Source organism: Melanostigma gelatinosum (assembly GCF_949748355.1).
Source record: "Melanostigma gelatinosum genome assembly, chromosome: 2".
Lineage (NCBI taxonomy): Eukaryota > Metazoa > Chordata > Actinopteri > Perciformes > Zoarcidae > Melanostigma > Melanostigma gelatinosum.
The window spans coordinates 23,896,274-23,913,520 of NC_136635.1; the positions used below are offsets into that span (position 1 = coordinate 23,896,274).

At 40.9% G+C, this 17,247-nt stretch overlaps 1 protein-coding gene across 1 annotated transcript in view; it reads left to right on the plus strand.

The window, feature by feature from the left end:
* unc13c (unc-13 homolog C (C. elegans)) overlaps positions 1-16,933 on the plus strand; it is a gene marked incomplete at its 5' end in the record, with an annotated part of 82,963 nt that extends 66,030 nt beyond the window's left edge. The window contains 9 exons of the mRNA XM_079287627.1: positions 2,352-2,440; positions 3,210-3,347; positions 4,985-5,108; positions 5,847-5,906; positions 7,862-7,942; positions 10,673-10,820; positions 13,626-13,718; positions 14,111-14,270; positions 15,513-16,933. Coding sequence (XP_079143753.1) covers positions 2,352-2,440; positions 3,210-3,347; positions 4,985-5,108; positions 5,847-5,906; positions 7,862-7,942; positions 10,673-10,820; positions 13,626-13,718; positions 14,111-14,270; positions 15,513-15,798 — 1,179 coding nt within the window. The 3' untranslated portion in view covers positions 15,799-16,933. The remainder of the gene's footprint in view (positions 1-2,351; positions 2,441-3,209; positions 3,348-4,984; positions 5,109-5,846; positions 5,907-7,861; positions 7,943-10,672; positions 10,821-13,625; positions 13,719-14,110; positions 14,271-15,512) is intronic.
* Positions 16,934-17,247: the final 314 nt, after the last annotated feature.

Below are 17,247 nucleotides of genomic sequence, written 5' to 3' on the forward strand. Positions count from 1 at the left end.
CAGAATAGTTTCCTATCAATTAACTCCCAGAGAGCAAATGTAATTAGCAGGAGCTGTTATCATTACCAATAACAGAGATTAGCAATCATCTCTGACAGTGCCCACATTCATGGACTGATTTCTCTAGATTGATATCAGGCTATATTTTGGATGCCGGCTTGTTTGCTAATATGTAGTTCTCACTTTAGAGATGGTAGTTATTAAACCTTTATTTACTTGGCACTGTTCAGGACAAACTATATTTCGCAATCGTCACCCTGCCAGAGAGCAGATATTGTATTGTTGAAACAGGCAAAAGGGAAGCAAAGCTGGGCTGCTGTTGATAGGCTGACAGCCAGGCTGACAGCCAGGATCGAGTTTGTGCACTCTGGGGGACTCTGGATATCAGTCAGCTTCCAGTGAAACGAGCGACCGTGGAGGAGCCAGGTGTTCTACACATGCTACAAGTGATGTTTCCTTTGCATAACGTTATATCACCATGATGAAAAATATAGGTAATCCCTAATGAATGGCGCGTGAAAGACAATAGATCGGATCTATTCTGGTACAGCCAATATACATTCATATAAATAGCATTCATCGTTTTATTTCTCGACATTATATCTCATTTTAAGACACTCCAAGGCCTTCATTAACCTGACATTTTAGAGGATGAACCTTAGATATTTTGCAACGAAACAACTGCCTCACTTGGCAAGTCAAAGTAGCTTTGAATGGAGGCCTTTCATCCTGGTAGACATTTGACTTGAGCAACAGGAACCACACACAGTCAGAATGGAATATTTTCTCTCAGGAGATGACAGGTGCCTTGGTTTATATAGCGGGGTGAATGTCCTTTAGCAGCATTCACATTAAGACACAGTGTTCCTGGAAATGAAATGGAGAATCTCAATTTCAGAGACTGCCAAACTGCAGATTAGAGCCCAGTCACAAACGTTCCCCAGGCCAAGAGGAACTGATAATAGACCAAGGCCGACAGTATTTTTCTGCTATCACTTGAAGAGATGTTATCTGTTACTCAAAGACTAAAATAACTCGAACCTCGATGGTCAATTTCCTCTGTGACAGGAACATCTCGAAGGCTGTGATCATTTCCATTGAGGTAACAGCAGTACGAATGTGTGAACACGCGCACATTAATCAGTCCCGTGTGCGCTGCAGATAAGAAGCATGTCTGCAAACTAACAATATCTATAAAATGTTTCGTTTACATATCTGCTTCCCAGCTGAGCCATCCGCCATAATAATGTGCGAGATGAGCGGCTTCATGGCTAAGCTTACCGCTTCTAATATGACGATCTGTCATGCATGTGGTGCGGTGCCTGTCCTGACACATCCATCTCAGGCACTGAGCCTCTGCGACGTGTGTTCTCCACCCCCATCCAAAACATCAATGTTTAGACATTTATACATGGCAACCGTAATTCATAAACACTAAGATGAACCGTGATGCAGATGCACTCATACATGCAGTTGCTTACCGACACACAAATACACTCACACAAAGCACAGCACGATATTCACCCATGCATTTGCTTATAATAGGCCCAAAACCACAGAGAACACAAACATCTGCACATCCATCACATGCATAAAAATGGTGCTGCAGAAACCCAATACATGCCATGCATGGTCATATACACGCTGTAAATCAATTATGCAAATGTGTTTGTGTGAGCTGGTATATGGAAAATTCTTCATTGCAAGGTCATGTTGGATTTTTCAGAATATCATACCAGATATTTAGGAACATAGTACCGGTACGTGTTTTTAGAAGGCTAATTGTAGCTATTTCGTTAAAACAACATCTCCTGAATAATTAACAAAATAATGGAAAGTTGCACACTCAAATGAGTTCAGTCAAACAAACACATGCATCAACAATTTCTTCCTGAACATAAAAAGTCACGAAGAGGATCTCAGTATCAGAACATCTGTAGATAAACAGATAAACAGGATTTATGTATATAGATAGGACAGTCAGCTTTTTCCCTCATATGTTACAATGTCAGGACTTTCTCTCCTGAAACTTGTGTAGTAGTGCAGAAAAACATTTCCTTTTGAGAGGCTACCAGCTGGCTGCTTCTTTGCCTTGTCTCTTAACTCGGCAAGCGGTCATCATTGCAGCGCTCGGAGGTGAGCCGTCCATTTGTATTCAGAACGTCGCTCGGCACAGATGGCAGGCAAAATGGGTGGGAGGCCACCAGCGAGGCAGGTTACCTCTCCTCTGTTCCTGTTGTCTCGCCATCTAACACCCCCACCCCAGTTGAGGCAGAGGTGCAGCGCTCTAGTCAGTGTGGGCTAATGTATGGAGTGTAATGATGTAGTAACTGCTTATTTTCCACTGACAGCTGGATGCAGAGGCCAGTGATCTACTTAAGGAGCTGCAGAATAAACTCAACACAGTGCTGGATGAGCTGAGCGGAGTGTTCGGCTCCAGGTGAGCATTAGTGTGACTCAAAGTGTGTGTGTGTTGGAGATCGTTTTCATTAAGGTTAACGTATCCATTCATTTCTTGTTCTTTCAAAGAATTTGTACTACGAGACTGCTTAGTTGCTTGGTTCAAATACAATTGACCTGAAGTCTCGCTGTGCACCATGCTTGTGTCAAGTTCACACTACACGACTTTCAAAATGTTCAGATTGCTGATCACACCTCACGATTTGTTTGCTGTCTTGCAATCGGAAGTGTTGGGCCCAATCCCAAATGCCCCAAAGTCTTAAACCCTGAACTCTCTGGGATTTAACTGACATCACCTGTTAAATGGTGAGTGTGAGAGGCTGCAAGGGCTTGAAATGGTATCAATAAAAATGGGACAGCACTTTGCGGCGACTTATCACGTAATCTTGATGACACCAAAACATGTTACCGGTATGTACAATTGTGGGTTTTTTACTTCACATTTCTACTCCCTAGCATACTAGGCATCTGGAATTCATCTGGAATGCATCTGTGATGCATCTCGGCTCACGTCTTTGAATGCAGATTTGCCTCTGATCTGGGGCTTCTGTCCAGGAGCTCCACAAAACTGTTGGAGAGCAGAAAATAAGGGCATAAGTTGTGTAATATGAACTAGGCATTAGTGTGCACAGCAAGTTGCTAAACATTTCATCACGAACAAGGCACCCCTGCTCTTATCACCTTGTCAGTAATCGGATAGGACCGGCGAGCTAGCGGGATTTAAGGGATTGTTTTTTTCTACCACACAGTTTCAAAGGTGTGATCGAGGATTGTGTGAAGCAGATGAACCAGGAGCTGGTTCAGATGAAAGGTCCGGCCAAAGGGAGCAACGCTGCCATGGATGCAGAGACTGTCCTCCGGCCTCTTATGGACCTCCTGGATAAAAAGTTAGTATTTACTGGATGCAAGGTCAGAGTGTAACCTTTAACATGTGATGCAATTTTGTACCTTGGTCTTCACCAAGTGCCAAACTCTTTTTGCAAACCAATTAAAAGTCATTAATTCAGGCATCAATAGGCTAAGCCATCTACTGCCATCAAGTTTGACAGTTTGGGCCTTGAGGTGATTTCAAAATAGGATTTCACCCGGTAAAATGCACTCTAGTAAGAAGCGTGGCGAGTGGGCTAACATATTTTGACTTGTTTTTATTTACAGTTATTCATTTCTGTCACTGTACATGTACTCACTGCTTTTTTCTGTTGCTGGTATTCATTCAGTTATTTCACAAATGATAAAACAATTTCCTAAATGCCAATTTCTTATCTTGCACGGCAGCTGGATTCTAGCGTTGTTTTGAGTTGATGCAATAATCACATATCACTAGAAAATCCATCTTATCAGACATATAATGTCCAGCAAGCTTGTGCACGGACACATCTGTGTGCTCAGAGGAGTTACTGGCAGCTACTGGCTTTGCTTAGGTGTGTGTGATGCGACACAGAGGGGACTCCAATAGAGGTTAGCATACTACTATAGTATCAGTTGTATAGGAAGTGGAGAGTATTTATTCACCGAGAGAACAGCAATGAACGGCACTGGAAGCATTTCTTGATGGGAAAAGTTGTTTCGCTTTTCTCCAGACGGGCTTCGGTAAGAGTTTGATTGACTGATGGTTCATCCAATCACCTGCCAAGTATTTTGTGAAAGTGCCCGCCCTTTTCCAAACAGTTTCCAATGACAGCTTCTCAGATGGTTCCGTGTACCAATCCATCTGGTGGGTCACGTTAGCCAATCCCACCGCATCATTCAAACTGACTGGTGTCAAAATTCACTCAGATTGAACTCTGTGCGATAGTCCCTGCAGAGTTTCTGAATCGTTCGATTGGTCAATGTTAATTTTTGTGTGAGGTACAATATCAACCATTATGGTCCTGTCTTATAGATGCTCATGTGTTGAAATCTAGTTTTGATGTAGGTATTGAAGTAGTTGAAGCAACGGGCACTGAGCTGGTAGGTGAGGTAGTCAGGGGCCCAACAGCACTCAACGGATTTCAACCAATGATGAGTTTTTCCAGTTCCATTTTATTTCTGTTTTTATTTCCGGTTTACTGTTTGATAAATAAAAAATATATAATACCCAATAAAATGAATACAGCGCTACAATGATTGCTACTACTTTACAATAACTTTTAGACCAGGATTATCGGTTAGTGTCTTCAACCTTCAAGGACTATATTTTTTGTCATTCTTGAAAGAACCATAGCGCTGATATGCTTCAACTGAACTCTGGGAGTCACTCTCAATGATTTGCCAAAGCAACATTGAGGCCAATGGGGTATTACAGGGAATCCTCTTAATGATATGGAAATGCCAAATCCTTCCTCTTGTCTCTGAGACCCTGCTTGCACAATAGGGTGAGATTAAAGCTTAAAGCTGCTGCATTTAATCGATGAATCACAGGTGTTTTTTTCTGTTCTTTAATCATATTATTTATTAAAGCGTCATCACTCATTGTTGGCTCAGTTTGAGACACACGTGCTTTGAGTGTTGACCTGACAAATGCTTTTCTTTTGCCGCTTTGCAGTTTGATGTTATTTGCCAAGATTTGTGAGAAGACAGTGCTGAAACGAGTCCTCAAAGAGCTTTGGAAAATCGTGCTGAACACCATCGAGAGAACAATTGTTCTGCCTCCACTGAGTGACCAGAGTGTGAGTTTGATCAATGATCTGTTTTCCCTTTTTCTGTTACTCTTTTATCTCTTGGCATGCACCTCCACTTCCCTCCACCTCTCTCTCTCTCCCTCTCCCTCTCCCTCTCTCTCTCTCTCTCCCTCTCTCTCCCCCTGTCTCTCTCTCCATCTCTCCATCTCTCTCTCTCTCTCTCTCCGTCTCTCTCTCTCTCTCTCCGTCTCTCTCTCTCTCTCTCCCCGTCTCTCTCTCTCTCTCTCCCCGTCTCTCTCTCTCTCTCTCCCCGTCTCTCTCTCTCTCCGTCTCTCTCTCCGTCTCTCTCTCTCTCTCCGTCTCTCTCTCTCTCTCTCTCTCCGTCTCTCTCTCTCTCCGTCTCTCTCTCTCTCCGTCTCTCTCTCTCTCTCTCTCTCCGTCTCTCTCTCTCTCTCTCCGTCTCTCTCTCTCTCGCTCTCTCTCTCTCTCTCTCTCTCCGTCTCTCTCTCTCTCTCTCTCCGTCTCTTCAGCTCTCTCATGCTCCTGCATAACATACAAATTACTGTACAGGAAATGAAACATGGCATCTCTAAATCTTTACACACGTGGAGTGAATTGTTAATCCTTCTGTTCGAGCAAAGCCACCTGCTCCAAAGAAATAGGGGCAGCATGTCAAGTCTACTACCTGGTCCAAACAATCTAAAAACTATTTTTTCAATAATGTTTTTCATCGATTGGGTGTTTATTGTCCTTGCGTTAACGGAAACATATCCGTCTGTCCAACAGCAGGGCGCTCAGATGATCTTCAATGCTGCCAAGGACTTGGGACAGCTGTCCAAACTGAAGGTAATTTTTGGATGAACCAAAAGTGGGTTTTGCTAATCTTAGCTAAGCTTTGCCCACTCGTTGTCATCTCAGTAAAACATGACATCTCTAATTATGCTGAAAATTACATATTATATTGTGAATATTATATCAGAGGCATTATATAATACAGACTCTTTTTGTAGCTTTCTAGATATGTAACTAAATGTCAGAGTGAACAACATCATGACAAGTTACCAAGAATATAAAATGGATGTTTCACTCATCCACAGTCTAAAATTGTTTGAATGGAAATAAAATGATCAGTTAGCATCTGCAACTTATTGTGCACTTAGATTCACTTTATCTACACATTTGGATGGATGGATTGTGTAATTTGGAAGCATTGTTATGTAAGCTGCTCTGTAGGTTGTTACATTGCACAGTGTAACTCAGTGCAACACTGGCATCTAAGTGCTGATGTGACCGGAGGATGTGTAATCCCTCGAGCTCTGTGCAGGGAGGCATTGGAACGGATCAGTGGTTACACTGTGGTTTTACTAACAACAGCGGTATGACAGTTCCACAGAGAGGTATTTTGGCTCTGAGCAATACAGGAGATGCAAACTGAATGTGTGTTTATGTGCATGTATATATGAGTACGTGTATACTTGTTTGTGTGTTTGTGGGAGTCTGTCAGATGTTCTTTGTGGAAACTTCTGGGTACAGTACCTCAGCACACAGATGGGTGTTTTTTGCTCCCAAAACATTCAACATTGACATTTGTGATTATCTTCAACTCAATTTACAGTTTTCTTTTTCATGTAGTATATTATGTTACTTGCTGTGTTCAACTACTTCCTTATGATATAAAATTGTATTTTATTGTAATATTAATGCGTGTGTGTAACCTCATTTACTACATGCAAAATGACTACCCCTCAAATTACTATTCAAGCACTCTGAATTCTGACCAATGCAATGGCATCGATTGGCAACAGAGTTACTCAGGCTGATATGTTGTTTGTCTGACACAAATGATGCTGTGTGCAGGACTATTTTGACAATCTATCCTTTGAGCTGGTCATTTCTGGGCTGCACTTATCTTCCCAAGCATATGCCACGTGGGAGGATCTATTGTGTTTTATTTGCTTTCCCTCTTAATTTGGTAGAACGTCAACCATTTCTTTTAAAGAACATTCAATTATGGATATATGAGTAAAATTATCATAAGTCACTCGAACAATTCTATTTGAACACTCAATTTTACCCCTCCCCCCTTTTTTGTCATAGAATAAAAAGCATTATGGGGTTTTTATAAGAGAGAAATATGTTTTTCCTTCATGCAGCCTTTAATTGTTTTGGAGCTTGCCTAAGCGCAGATGTTGATTAAAGCGTTTTCTGTCTCACACCAGCTCTTTAAAATCAGTTTAAAACAGATTAGTGGCAGACAAATCTATATCATATCCTGAATACAAAAGAAAAATGTGGATGTAAAATGTGTTTCATATAGCCTCTAATTTGAGGGATGGTATGTGCATTTTCACAGTGTACCACATTGTACAACCCTTTTCTAAATAGGTTGATTAAATCTCAGCAAATAACAGCAAGACTTGTGAGCTTTTGTACACGTGAGTAGCCAGACGGATGACCCTTTTCATGAAACATTAATGCCAATTTTAGGGCAAACGCCTGGGAATTAAGGCAGTGCCGAGAAGTTATTTGCTTCAATCAATTCACAAATCAGGAAAACCTAAATTATAATTGACAAAAAAAAAATGTTCATGTTTAAAATTGATTATTAGAACTGGTCTGAGACAGCAAGGCTCAAATGTATCAGACAATTGCAGTTTAATACTGAATCTTGAGTACCATGGCCCACGTAAGGTCATAACCATGAAACTGGAGAAACAGCTTAATATTTAAAGTACTTGAATGCGGTGGCGTTATTGTTTTGCCAACTGTAGAGTGTTTGACTTGAACTGATATCCCTCCAGGAGCATGTAATTCGAGAGGAAGCCAGAAGTCTGACTCCACGACAGTGTGCAGCCATGGACCTCGTGCTTCCCACCATCAAGGTGAGTTTTATGTAGATTACATTGTTGGCTGTACAGCGAGAGACACCTGGGCGGCTAAACTTGACCTTTAGAAAAGACAACGAGAGCCACCTCAGGCAGAGCAGAGCAGAGATATGCAAATGGACTTCAATGAGAATTTTGTAAATGAAAAACAGTGAAACGTGTGGGGCTGTGGCTAATGTCAGGATGTGCTTAGTGATGTTTATGGCCAGATACGTACATGCTGAAAAAGGTGCATTAACAGTATATCTCAAATGGAATAACAACCTCTTATGTGTGCGTGTATATGTGTGTGTGTGTGTGTGTGCGTGTGTTTTGTGTTATCCTTCACTGTCACCTCACAAATTGAAAATGAGCTGGCATTAATTGTTTGAAATCTCCTCTTTTTGATCGTATTTCTATCACCTTGCGGTTTCTTTTTGAGACACAATACAGCTGCAAGTAGATGAGAGGATACGTAATTAATAATATCCAGGAATATGGAAAGTAAGTGTGAAATGCAGCGCTGTTAATTTACTGCCATACTCCTTGTTGTTGTAAAGGGATTTGAGACAATTTCAAGGCTAAGCCCCAGTTCTACAGGGACCAGAAGAGTGCCACTAGGGGAACACTGCATCATAAAGTGCAGACAAAACTAATTGATTCTGCTGTCTCCAAGGAAACTACCTGCAGGTTTCGATCAATCATGTCGCAGGAATTCTGTTCATCAGTATTCTAATGAGAACAGACAATTAACATAGATCAGTAATGCCTTCGGAGAGTTTGATAATCAGCCCAAGAAGTGCTATTCAGAGGCTTATTTGCTTCATATTTGTCAGATAGCACAACAGCTTTAAACCTGTTATCTACAACAGACAAAATATACTGATTACTACAAATGTGTATTACTGGCTTCTCTTATTTCACTAGTCAGCCCAAATGTTACCCCAAAGCCACATATTGTATTACAGTCAGGCACGTATACAGTGGAGAGCGGCTCAAACACAGTTTACCTACTTGAATATTTTGAGTGCATTTAGTGATTATCCCACTGAAACTATTTGATCCAGACTGAACTTTGATCCTGCAAAAACGAATGGGTAGGATAATGGGTCAATGCACTGGTCCATAGAGGAGTTTATATGTGATGTCAGATGGCATGCAGTCCATTCAACTGATTCCCAATGATGGACTGTTGGGTCCTTTCTTAGAACTCTGGCTTGTGAGGGATTGTCAAATGAAGGCAGCTGTTTCTTTCCCACAAATCCCACAATTTGTGTGTGGATGGACTACACATCAGAATATGCTGTTTGTCTTTAGGAATATACCCTGTTTGTCCTGTTGTCAGATAGGTTTATAAATACAGTATATAAGAACAGAAGGAAAGGGTAAAGAGACTACGATGAAGAAATATATAGGCTACTGTAGGAAGGATGGCTGTCTGGCAGGTCATTATGCCAGAGGCAGGGAGATATGTTTGAGCATGTGCGGCGATGCTGCCCTGTCACCTGTCAGAGGGAATGCAGCATTGCAGCCTACGGAAACACTATGGGCATCTTCCAACATATACTAACACACTCCTTGACCAATACACAGTAATGCAATGACGAGTTGATTAGAATGGCTTTTCTTATTTGAATAAACATAATCATAAACACATAAGCAGACCCAGACCAGGTGGCCATTCTATGTGGACCTACTGTATGTGACCAATTTCTGAAAAAGGTCATGAAAATGAATTACAATCTTCACAGAACCTTATTTTGTTTCCCCACGGTCATGGCTTTTGTTTTCAATAACACAGTCCTAAAATGAAATTGTGATACATCAAACATACATCTCTTTGAAATGGCTGGTTTACCGATTCAAGTTACTATGAAGTGATTTGGAAATGGCAGTAAAAATGGTGACAAATATTTATTTACACACAAATTCACACTGAAGCAATTTTTATTTATTTTATTCAGAAGATTCTTGTTTTCTTTTACTAGAAATGTAAGTCAATTGTGCTTGGAGTGATTTTATTTATCGTAAAAATAGCTGTTTGTTTTACAAGTGCCATGCAAGTTCAGTATTTCTTTGAAAATTGACAATAATTATTGTTGAAATATATACAAGTGCATGTTGTTAATTTAATTTGACAGACATAGAGGTTATAGGATGCAATTTAGCATAAACCTTTGTATGAGCTATATTTATTGTTTGCTGTACGCTAAATGCAGTTTCCCATTTACTGTGTGATTTTATTTTCTTTCCTAAACTCACGCTGCCAAAAACCTCAAACAATGTTGTTCCTATAATGATCATGTGTTACAAAGGAGCTTAACACATAACAAGCACAAAAGAATAAAGGGCTTAGAAATGTGTCTCCAAGTACTTCATCTTTACTTTCCAGCTACACCTCCTGTCTGTGGCCACCCTCCCACATGTGGGAGTGACAGTATTTGAAAAGAGAGCAAAGCCTGTTCTGTCCTCAGCTATCAGGCTCATCAGCACAACTGTGCATTAACCATCCAAGCATGGGTTTCAGATGTAAATGCATGGCAATTAGCTACAAAAGTGGCTATTACCGCTGCCTCTTGTCTGGTCTCTTTATGTGTTTTCGTCTCCGATTTAAATGCATCCTGCTCCACATAATTCACTCTCAGCCAATTGTAACCTGCTGCCGTATATAACTCAAAAGAGGTTGCCATCATGTTCAAAGTTTCTGTTCACCTTGGACAATTCTAATTCTCATTGTTTGTTTTTCAGCAATACTTCCATGCCGGAGGAAATGGGCTGAAGAAAACCTTCCTTGAAAAGAGCGCCGATATGAAGTCCCTCAAATATGCTCTCAGCCTTTACACTCAACCTACAGATGCCTTGATCAAGAAATATATATGCACCCAAACCTCTCAAGGTAATGAGCTGGCCAAGGTTGGGCTCAATTAGCTTTCAGTTCAGGGAGTGGAACTACCTCAGGAGTCAAGGAATGAAAAACTTTCAGGTTAAAAGCTGTGTTCTGCAGAGAGTGTCGCATCAGGTGAGAAATGCAAGCAAGACCAAGTGATGCTAAAAGATGCTTGGACAGTGAAAGTGACTGGAAAGGTGCGGATAAAAGCACATGTTGTTGATACTATTGCACTACAGCACATAAGCACTTTCTTCAGATACTAGTTAGTAAACATAATTAAACTTGATAAACTCTGGTAGTTAAATCCAGAATGCATTTTGCACTTCTATAACAGGAAACATTTAAGTGCATTAAATGAGAAGGAAAGCCTGATTATCCCCAAATCACAAGCTGCTTCCATTGGTATTTAGAATTGATTGAAAAGAATGTGGCTCCAGTCCCTGGCTCATTTTAACCTCTGCATAGTTCTGTTTGCGGAGGTCTAGCTTCCTTTACACAGCAGGTAATGTGTTCTGAGGATCTCTCTGGGTCACCTTATTCTTTTTGGGCTTATATGTGCAGTGGACATGGCAGTGATTGCATTCATCCCCCCCTCTGTTTAAGTCCTTTATCTCTCTCTCACTGTTAATAAATAAATATAAAATAAGCACATTTGTCAGTGGCCACATCACCCTGAGGGAGGGGCTTGAATGCTGCCATGCTCTAGTTCTCTCGCTCTCTTCTGAGAAACACGTAAAACACTGCCATGACATATTTACAAGATACATGTAAATGTATAAATTCCCTTTTGTTCTCTTTCTCTCCGTCATCACCGGCCCACGCGTCTCATTCATCTGTCTTCACATGGAAGTTTATTCCCGTCGCTCTCTACAACAAGGCTGAAATACCGTCAGGTGTACGAAGAGATTCGAGAGGGAATTCAGCCCAGTGTGCCGTTGAAGCTTTAAGCTCCTGGCTGCCTCAGTGTTTAGCCTTGCAGAACGCTGCACAGGCAGGCAGCAGGGAACGGAATGGCAACGGGAGAAAGCGAGTCAGCCAGGCAGCCAGCAGGCCCAACCAGTGTTCTCCTTCTCGCTGACTGGCAGATGGGCATATAGACGCACAGTGTTTCGCTGTATGCCATTTTGAGATTTGCTTGATGTGTTTCAGTTGCTCCTCTCTCTGAGTTGACACCGTGTTGTCGCTCTTTGTCTGAGGTGGTACAACGTGATGCCTGTAAGTGGAGTTAGTGAAGTGGTAGATGAAGCGCATTAGGTCAGTAAACAGTGTGGAGATGTGCTGATGCGTGACGAAGCACAGTGGACACCGTTTCATTGTTAATCACCAACCCCAGTGCTCTGGCACGTTTAGACCATCGCATGCACTGGTCTATTCCTGCAAAGTGTGTGTTTGGACGCATGCAAGTGTATTGCTGTTTGTTCTAGAGCTGCTTTAAGCGACAATACTAAATAGTACTAACAAAGACAAACACATCTTTCTTCATCCAGTAATGTCATGTCATTATATCACAGCTGTCTGCTTATAAAAGAACAATCTGTTGATCGTGGTTGGATTAAACCACCACTGTGCAAAAATGAATGCCTACAACTGACCTCTCTTATCTGTTGGCTCTTCTTGTTTGCATTTTCCTCACTTGATCTGCTGACCCTCCTTACTGTCACCGTTGTATCTCTGTTTGCATTTATCTCCCTTATGCGCCATTCATCTTATTCTCACTCTGCTCTCCCATGTCCCTCCAACTGCCCATTTCAGTGTCTCGTCTCTAACCCCAGTCAGAAAACATGCAGAATCTAATTATAGATTACATTATTTCTGCCCATAGCTGAAGTAAATGTGCTGCTCATTGCCCGGGTCATTTCCGAAATTTCCCAAATGTAATTTCCTAAATATCCTGGGCTTGATTTTCATTACAATAAATCAAGAGGCTTGTTTTCCATTACCAGCTATAATGAGCACTGTATGTTTGGCACATATTGATTAGCTATTGGATCAGCCACACAGGCACTTGCCTTCCAGGGTTAAACATCTATTTGCCCCGTACTGGATGAAACACACATCCCTGCATCAGGAAAAGTGAGACACGTGGTCAGCAATGAGTCCTAATTGTTTACTGGCAGCAGTTTGTCCCCATGTGTTTGAAACTGTAATGGTGTACCTGTGCAGGGTGCGGTGCCCAAATCTCTTTCTTTGCCTTCACTCTTGTCCCCTCTCTACCTCCTCCGTTGTTTTGCTTTCATTTCACTTGAGTTTACTGCACACAGTCAAATGCAGGGTTTTGTTTGTATTTCTGTTGCGTTGAACAGGATTTCATTTTGCAGAACATTATTTTTTTCTGTGCATTCACACCATCTGCCTCCTCCGTGGCCTTCAAACCATTGTTATTGTTTCGATTTTTTCTTCTTCTTGTTCTGGCTCCTGTTCAGCCTCAAGCTAAAGGAAACCATGGCGTTGCTTGCTACTTAGCTACGATATGGTGAATTCAAGTTTACTCCCCTAATTGTTTTATTGGATTTTGTTCATTTATTTTAGCTTCGACACACAGAGGTGTTTTTACACCATTTTCAGATCAATTTCTGGATACCTCATCCACTAAGTTGCACCCACAGTTTTGGATCGGACTTCTCTCTCTCGCTCTCTCTCTCTCTCTCGCACTCTCTCTTACTATCAATTTTCTCAAATCTCTTTTATTTCTACTTCCTTATCTCTCTATTTCTCTCCCTGGCTTCCTCTCTGCCACTCCTCCATTCTCAATGATTGTCATTGTGCTTCTTTTTTTTCAATTCTCCTCTTGTTGTTTTGGTGTGTGTCCAGGTAAGTCATCCAACGGATCGGTGGGGGAGGTGTCAATGCAAGTGAATCTCATCTCTCACCCTGGCACTGGAGAGCACAAAGTCAGCGTTAAGGGTGAGACTTTCCTATGCTGTATCAGCGTCCCACTCTCCTTTATAATGGATTCATCCCTGCACATTGTTTGTGTTTAAAATGGTCGACAAATAAACTCTTGCAATTTGACTCATGAATGAAAAGATGTTTACTGTTAATGTTCCAGACAAGTTCTGCGATGAAATTGTATTGTATTTGCTCTGACAGTATCCATGTATAATATTTAACATAATATTTAATACATTTAACCAATTCTCTGTGGGGAAAAATAATAAATACACATAAAAAAATAGAGAATAAGGCCAGCAATATATATATATATATATATATATATATATATATATATATATATATATATTCAACCATCATTAGCGTTTGACTTTGCTGATTATCGTTTCCTCTGTATTTCTCAGTGTTCGCAGTGAACAACCTCATCTGGCAAACCAACGCCATGTTCCGGCCGTTTGTCGAGGTAAACGCCGTGGGACCACACCTGACTGACAAGAAGCGCAAATTCAGCACCAAGACCAAGAATAACAATTGGTCACCAAAGTACAATGAAACATTCCAATAGTGAGTAATCATGCATCCTTCATGGCAGTTACAGAGGTGAAGAGGGAGCAAAACTAGGGATGTTTTCAAAAGCCTACATTATTGTTGTTATTAATATTATCGTCCAGCATTTTGCTGCCTACATACAACCTAACAAGTGTCAACATTCTGTACCTGTACTATATGCTGCAGTATCTTCAAACTAGTATTCAGTATGCTATCTGCACACTTAAAAGATCCTCCAGCAACATATATACCACATACTACCTGACTGCCAAAGTCTTTACAGTTTTTTGGAATGCAATTGCCTTTCCAGCACATCTGATCATTGCATGAAGCTGTTGAATGTAGTCATTCTGAGCCAAGCCAACTAAAGTCACTGAGCTAAAGTGACCATCAACACCAGAATGCAACATCAGTGCAGACTCAGTGCTGTCTGCATATAGATTTACTCTTAACTTTTTCACTTTCATTTTAAGAAGCTGTTCAAGTTTTAAATAAACAGCCTAAAATTAGGGTCTATCTTGCGATTGGTGAAGTAGTGGGAACAATGGACTCTTTGCCACTCTACTTCTGGCTCCTTTGTTCTGACCACACGGGTCTTAGAACTCAGCTGCTGTGACGCCATCTCTGTGACAAATGATGTCAAAGTACTCAAAACCGCTTCTGTGGCAGTACAGTGGGTGTACAGCAGGTGTCTTCAGGACCACACAATGCTAACCCACAATGACACACACACACACACACACACAGACAGACGGGTGGAAGGTGAAAACAACACCAGCATCGCTGTTGTGGCTGGCCACAAAACGTTGGCAGAGAATAATGGCTCATTGCAACAGAAACATTGATTTCACTTGCAAAACACGACTGAATTGTTTAATAAGCTGTGGAAATATCACCCAGCCACAGTCTCTTCCTGACACTATATTCACTGGGAACAAAGCCGAGTGTCACTGTCCAAAAAGCAATTTGTGTGCACTCGTGTACAATTCTTCATGATGACACTTTGGGCTTTTAATTACGTTTAAGTACTTCAAAGTCAAATTAGTGTACTTTTAGGTGACTTACAGCTAACTTGACAGTGTCTAAACTGTCACAACGGGGTAAACCCGACATTTCTATTATTCACGCAGGTTAAATAGTTTCCTTTTTAACACTGAAGTACTGCAGTACAGTAAAACACCACTGATTTTGCTTCACGTGAACTTATTTAAACTCTTGAGTATGACCTTTCTGATCTCTGCGTGTCATTTCTCCCAGTGTTCTAAGTAATGAACATGGCCCGGAAGCCTACGAGCTGCACGTCTCAGTAAAGGACTACTGCTTTGCCCGTGAGGACCGCATCATCGGCATGACGGTCATCCAGCTAAGAGAGCTAGCGGACAAGGGCAGCTGCTCCGCCTGCTACCCCCTGGTGAAAAGCATCGCCATGGACGAAACTGGCCTCACCATCATGAGGATACTCTCTCAAAGGACCAATGACGAGGTGGCCAAAGAGTTTGTGCGTCTCAAGACAGACACACGCTCGGCGGAGGAAGTATCATAATGTGCAAAAAACAAAAAAAATGCAGCATGAAAAAAAGTTGTGTTGTCTTAAGTGGGAGATGAAAAGAAAAGGCAGAAGGAGAAGGAGCAGTAGCAACAGATGCTCTTTCTGGATAGGTGCTGGAGAATGAGATTGTCCAAAGAGAAGCGCAGGAGGCCCAAATGTGTCGAGGCAGCAACACAGTGAGAGAGAGGGAGAGAGAGAGAGAGTTGTGTTTGTTTGTTTTTGTGCATGTGCGTAACATCTGTTGGAATGTTCATTTTAAAACTACAGTATGTACAAGTGTTTACTTACCGTATGCTTACTATTAAGTACTATATTCTACGAGTTATGTTAACGAGACATGAAATACCTTTTGTACAACATTTAGTCTTTTTGAACAGAGATTTGTTCCAATAAAGTGCCAAACCAGTGAAAAAAAGAACAAAACCAACGTATATGAAATATGGTGAACTTCGTATGTTTGAAATTTGCTCGATTATTTTGTCCGGTGTAAGTCTTTTTCTGACAGTGTGGCGTTTTGATTGTTGCAAAGTCTTTCATTTTGCATCCTTGTTTTTTGGCTTCACGTTCTTCCACAAAGCACTGTTGTGCATGTCCTCTTCTCAGTCATGTCTCTCCCATGATTCCACAGTGACCACCGAGCAGGGTCCTGTCCCCTTGCCTTCAAACTGTTTGTATTTTAAGTCGACCTGAAAATAGACCATGTTTTTTTAAATGGCGATGACTGCTATGTAAACCTTCATAGGTGTTTGTAATTTTATAACCATGACAACAATGACGACAGCCTCCAGTGCTAACAGTCTTAGCAGAAAAGATGGAAATGTTTTCTTTTCTTTGGCTTTTAGTTCTTTGTTTTTTGGCCATCAGCTTCCAGCCTTTCTGAATGACCACTGTGAACATGAGCTTTGGAAGGCAAGCTTACATGACATTGCTGACAGTTTGATATTATTGTTTGATATTTTTCCGATAACTTTGTCCTTGATGAACTGCCAAAGTTATGTAAAATATTTGTACAAAAGCAATCCATTACATGTATGAAGATAAATATGTACATGTGATCTATTACTTTTTCAATGCTTAATATTTGATTATTGATAGGGTGGTACTAAGATTTTATTTTTTTTATTTCCTGTGAAGCTGTTAACCAATATGAAAGTTGCACATGTTACTTTACACATTAGTTATATCAGCTTCTGTCATTGAAATTATTTTTCTTCATAAAGGAAAGAGTAACATTTGGTAAATATGCAACATTCCTATGTATTGCACTGATGGCGAATTGTATGTCATGTAAATATATTTAGTGAGATATTGTACAAAAGTCTACTTTTCTTCAATGTGCATAAAGTATGTGCAAATATGTTAAAACATCTGGGTCATTTTGGAAAAATTGTCCAGTAAGCGTCCCTTTAACAAATAGCTTGCACTAGACATAATGAAAAATGT